Here is a 6,128-nt window from a genome sequence, read left to right as displayed (position 1 = left end):
TCTTAATTTTCCTCATTGGTTGCAAAGGTGAAAAAATTGTCAAGATAAAATGTAAAACAACAAGATTTTCTAGTTGGTAGAAATCGGTCATTAAATGTCTTCACTATGAACACTTTAAAATATTATTTTTCAGTGATGTCATTGCTGACATCGATAGAGGCAAATTTTTCCTATAAAAGGAGCTTCTCAGTTCATTTGTTAAACACACCAAACAGAGAGAAAAATAATATATAGAGAGCAGTGAGGTATTTCACAGACTGTGATAAAAAATAATAGAGTGAGCAATATTTTAGTAAGGTGGGCATCAAAAGAGGGTTATTTCTTTTGAGTGTGTGTAGTCACTTTGAGTATTGTACTTTCGACTATGGTGTAAAGTTCCTTACTATATTAATATTAGTTGCTCCTCTTGGTCCGTGGTTTTTTCCTTATTTAAAAGGATTTTCACGTAAAATTCTTGGTTTCATTATTTTCATTTATTTTTCTATTATTTTACCACAAATACTTTTGTTATTATTCCGCATTTACTCAACAAGGTATTTAACTTCATGCAAGGTGTCACATCAGCACAAAAGAGTGATAAAAATATGCTAAAATTGAGTTCAGGGGAAACAGAATCCCCGTAAAATAAGAGTGTGTCGTAGCAACTTTAGTCAGAGTTCAGGGGATACTGGATGCTTATTTATTTTATTTTATTTTCATTAAAATGTATATTTATTATTTACTCTTTTTTTAATTAAACTGTTTATAATATTATGATTTAGTATAGGAATAAAATGATGATTCAACTTTGCATTTTGGAGCTTCCCACTTTTAATAGTATAAAATATGATATAATATGATCATAGGATTAAAATAAGAGTACGATAATACTAATTTTATGGTACCATTAAACAAAAAAAAACAATTAAACTGATGTTACAGAAGGATGTTGTTTGGAGCTTTGTGGTCTATAAGATGCCTTTACAAGGAAAAAGATGCCAAAGATCTTCTTGGTATTTTAAATCAAATTATCACCCAGCCAGAGTACAAACTATAGTATACCGATGACATTTCGGCAACATCTGAGAAATGTAGTACTCTATTACTCCAATTAGATAAAACTAACTTAAAAAAACGAAAATTAAGAAGAATTTTCTGATAGGCCTTGAGATTTAAGCTAAATCAATTGAGAGGTCATTTGGTATTCCAATGACAAAGCTAGAATCAAGAGTTGAATATTCTATCCATTTCAAGTGTCTTTGTGGAGTTGCTGAGACCATGAGAAGATTGATGTGTACGTTATCAAGCAAAGTCATTAGCTCCAATAGACTTTTAACTTGAATATTAACAAATCTTGGCCTTGTATACACCTTTTAAGCAAAGTAACTTTTTAATCTTTCTCCCTTGGTAATTCAGTTGTTTCCTAACTTTCATGGTATCTCAAGAAAGTTGAGTAATCGAAAGAAACATTAATACCGAAAACGACTAAAGTAGAACATGTAAAAAATGTTCTTGGTAATTTGTATCAATAGAAATTATTGACAACTTATTCACACCTACTGAATTGTTTATTACAATGGTTGTTCACACCTGCAATATTCTTTATTTGGTGACAAGGACAAACCAACATAATTTACTAGATAGTACTTGTGTGTAAGAAGCATCAAATATGCTGACTGATATATTCATAAAAAAGGAGTGTTGGATTCTGCTTATTAGTCATTCCTTCAATATTAGTTGTTGAGGAAGCTAGCCATGACAACAAGTAGTGTAAAGCTTCTAGGTGTATGGGCAAGCCCATACGTGAACCGGGTTGAAATAGCCCTCAAGATAAAGTCTATTGAATCTGAGTTTATACAAGAAAATATGTTAAACAAAAGTGAGTTGCTCCTCAAATCCAACCCTGTTTACAAGAAAATCCCTGTCCTGTTCCATGACGAAAAGCCCATCTGTGAGTCACTTGTTATCCTGCAGCACATCGATGAAGCTTGGCCGAGTGGCCCCTCCATTCTTCCTTCTGATCCCTATGATCGTGCCATAGCACGGTTTTGGGCATCCTATATAGATGAAAAGGTGAGGACTTAATTACATATCCCATCTCATATCCTATAAATTGTAACTTACCAGAAACAATCTCTCTACCTCGGAAGTAGGGGTAAGGTCTGCATACATTATACCCTTCTCAGGCCCCACTTTGTGGGACTACACTGGGTATGTTGTAGTTGATTTTCTTATTTTTTTTTGATGACTTAACTTTCATTAATCATCAAAAGTAATATTTACAAGACCAGTCAGAACAGCACTGTCTGCTGATCCAAAAAGAAGAAGAAGAAGAAGAAGAGATCCTATCTTCTTATCCTCTATAACTCATTTCTTACCAAAATCTGAACTGCTGAAGAAAAAGATTTAGGGCACAATCAGCTCGAACATGACAAAATCAGGCTATCTCTGGCTTGTGCATCAACCGGTCTTCCATTTTGTGTAAAGATTTTGGCATTTATCTTCATCCAATCTGCATGAATATACTCAGCATACATCAACTTGAGTATTTTGGCTGTCTTTTTTGCCCTCTAGTGTACTTGATCAGAAGCTCCCAAGAATTGACATCAAGTGTCCTTTAGTGGATTTGTAGCTAGGCCATAAGCTTGCCCCATAATGGTGTAGCAAAATCACATTCAACAAAGATGTGATATCTTGTTTCATCAGCTGCCTTGCAGAAGATACACACAGTGCCTACTTGAATTCCCCATTTATTCAGTCTATCAGCTCTAAGCAGCCTATTTTGTAGCTTCAGCCGCATGATAAATACAGCTTTAGGTCTAGCAGAGTTGGAGCACATCAAATCTTTCCATGGTACTCTGGGAAAGTCCCCTCTCATCTGGATATACATCCTTCTTATGATTCTTTTCTTCCATGATTTATGTGCTGGATGCTTCCCATTTGGTCTCTCGAGCTAAAAATTTTCTTAACCATCCAACATGCCAGTTGTGGGATTGGCATGGTTTCAAAATTCTGAGTCTTTACAATGTTGTATTTGAATTTGTAACTACTAACCTTGAAATGTTGTTTGGACTAGTATTTAAAATTTATGGTTAATTTCACGTATAGTCGTTGAACTATATTATAGAACTGTTTTTCAGTAAATGAACATTGCCATACTTGAGAAGTCGTTTGGCCAAGTAGTAATACATTCACCAAAGTTACTTCTTCAGTAACCCCTTCTCTTGAAAATCAATCAGTTTTGTGTACTGGAATTATCCATTAAATCTGACGAAAATGGTTGCAGTGGTATCCATTGATAGTGGACTTCACGAACGCAGAAGGAAAAGAAGCAAAAGCAGCTGTGCAAGAGAAAATGTCTGAAGGGAATTTGCTGCTGGAGGAAGCTTTTATCAAGATCAGCAAAGGTAAATCTTTCTTTGGTGGAGATAGAATTGGTTACCTTGACATTGTTCTTGGTAGTTTACTGGGATGGGTGAAGGCAATCGAGATGATGAATGAAACGAAGATACTAGATGAAATCAAGATGCCTAGTCTAGCAGAATGGGATGGGAGATTTTGCATGGACAATGTTGTAAAGGATATCATTCCTCAGCCTGAGAAACTTGTGGAAGTTTATCGCAAGTATATCAACAGGAAGAAAGCTACCTCAAATTAATAATGTTGCTGAATTCTGTCTGTGATTGTAAAGGAAAGTGTCTCCTCCTATATCTTGTTTAAACGGACAAAAATAAAAGAAGTTTGTTGTTCTTAATGTACTAAGCAAACTCTCCTCGTTAGAGATTTGTGCATGCTGATCAAAGATTAATGCATATGCATTCCTGAACTACAGTTACAATAGAATGAGTCAATTACAAAGGGAAATATCATCCATCGTCTGTCCAAAATCAAAGAGCTTTTGTAATTCTGCTTCATATTTGACCATGTATTTACTTTTACTTAGTGGTTACATGATATTTTAATCGCTTTAATGATGGAAATAACTTCACAATTTGTACATGTTAGTACTGTTATTCTGCAAGTCACCTTAGAGTTAACAATGTCTAACAAAAAAAACTGGAAGATGGCTCATCTTCTGCAACTTGCAAATAGATTATAGAGTAAATGATAAAAAATGTCAGGTTTGCTGAATGAACGCTCTTAAATGGAGAATTCTTCCGTTCAATAGCAAGAGTTTTGATTTACATGCCTAAAAATCTGCTATTTACACCCCTAAATATCTGCTATTCTCAATTGTAATTTCTCTGAAAATATGCTACATTAATCCATGACTTTTACACAAATATTTAGAGTTATTACATAAATATGTAAAGCTATTAGAATCTTGCCAATCATGCTAACATTGCCCTCGAATTGATGTTAGTTGATCAAAAAACATCAATTTACCTACCAGAAACTTATGACGTTGTGCCATAGTCTTTGTAAACACATCAGCTATTTGGAGATCATTGGTTACATGTGGAAGAATAATGACTCTCTTATCTACAACTTCTCCGATTTAATGACAGTCCACTTCTATGTGTTTGGTCCTTTTATGATAAACTGAATTGATAGCAATCTGAACAACACTAGTATTGCCAGCATGGAGAGGAGTGGGATTAGATTGAGGAAATTCAATTTCTACAAGTAAACCACAAAGCCAAACAATCTCAGATCAAGCAGTAGACGTTGCTCAATATTCAGATTCAGTTGAAGATTTTGAAACACAGTCTACTTCTTGCTCAAGAAACATGCATCAACCTGTGTGACAGAGCGACGAGTATAAGAACATTCATCCCAACTGGAATTACGAAATGCATTAAGCTGAATCGGAGAACCATTAGGAAAGAATAATTTACGAGTAGATGTTTCCAGGAGATATCTAATTATGCGACGGACAGCCACCAAATGTAGTGTTGGGTTCAAGGTTTATATGTGAATGGAAATTAAAAAGGAGGGAAAGTGGTGGAGGGAAAGAGAGACACCAAATTAGAAAGTGTACTCTCAAATTGGAAAGTTCCCTAATTCTCCCACATTGGTGGGAGAAGGAAACTTTGGAGTGTTTTTAATAAGGAACACTAACTCCACATGGATAGTGAGGCAAAAACAAGGTAGTGCCTCGCGCCGTAGTCGTCGCTCAGCTTGGGTTCGATTTTGGCTTTGGCAAATGATTGATGAGATTTATCTTTTTAGACGAGTTTTATTTGAAACTTGTGTTACAAGTGAAAAAGGCGCAATTTTTTACGCCAAGAAAACTCATACGCAATGCATCATGAAGGGATGCAACCCTTTGAAGTAAAAGGCATACTGTTTCGAGCTGTAGGGTGACCAGTGGGCGCAGATACAGTGTAGGTACGCGACCCGTGGGCGTAGACGTAGCGCAGAAGCTACTGGAAATTGTGAAACATCACCTGCGGCCGCAAATTAGGCGCAGGTCCAGGACAGACTAGGCGCAGAGACGTGACTGCTACTGAATAGGTGCCTTTCGGCTGAACCAATGCATCCTTTCTAAAAGAACACATTTAAGGCTATAAATACCTGATATATTCCTCAGGTATAAACATGATTTTTGACAACAAAAACACTCTTCTTCTATACAAAAACTCTATGTGATAATTAAGTTGTTTAGTGAGTTCGAAGAATCCAACAATTTGAGGTACCGCTATTGTTCGGATTGAAAGCCATTTTATCCTGAGAGAAAGATTCCTCAACCTCGGGTACAGTGAGGGAAATTATTCCTTAAGGACACTCCGTGAATTCGGAGGACTTGGCTTTACATTTCTATTTCATCTCATTTCTGAAAAATAACATATCTCTTAGATAGATTATTCATAATCTTGTGTTGAGGGTGTTAAGGAACTTCATAAGTGTTCTTGTCTTAGACTTAAACTTGGTTAGAAGTTGTTGTTGCATATATATACAGATTCTTGTACCAAAAAATATTGAAATTAACAATCTTAAGGAATAATCTTTTGGAATCTGTATTGCTTGTTTTCTGGAGATTAAAGCTTTAAGCTTTCTACTCCGTTTGAACTTAACTAATGATTTGAAGACATAAAATCTTCATCACAAGTTAAAGGTCACTCGGTTGATGATTGAAAGTCATAAAAACTTCATCGTTAAACTAGAAACAAGAGATGTTTAAAGTTGCTGCAATTTTTTAATAAGTA

The 6,128-nt window shown here is 35.3% G+C and overlaps 1 protein-coding gene across 1 annotated transcript; it reads left to right on the top strand.

The window, feature by feature from the left end:
* The first annotated feature begins 1,585 nt into the window (after positions 1-1,585).
* LOC107848668 (glutathione S-transferase U17) lies at positions 1,586-3,959 on the top strand. The gene is made up of 2 exons (XM_016693438.2): positions 1,586-2,052; positions 3,266-3,959. Exons 1-2 carry the CDS (start codon positions 1,735-1,737, stop codon positions 3,635-3,637), a joined length of 690 nt encoding a protein of 229 aa, XP_016548924.2. The 5' UTR covers positions 1,586-1,734; the 3' UTR covers positions 3,638-3,959.
* The last annotated feature ends 2,169 nt before the right edge of the window (positions 3,960-6,128 follow it).

This window comes from Capsicum annuum, chromosome 11 (genome assembly GCF_002878395.1).
Source record: "Capsicum annuum cultivar UCD-10X-F1 chromosome 11, UCD10Xv1.1, whole genome shotgun sequence".
NCBI lineage: Eukaryota > Viridiplantae > Streptophyta > Magnoliopsida > Solanales > Solanaceae > Capsicum > Capsicum annuum.
This window is presented reverse-complemented; position numbering and strand designations above follow the sequence as displayed.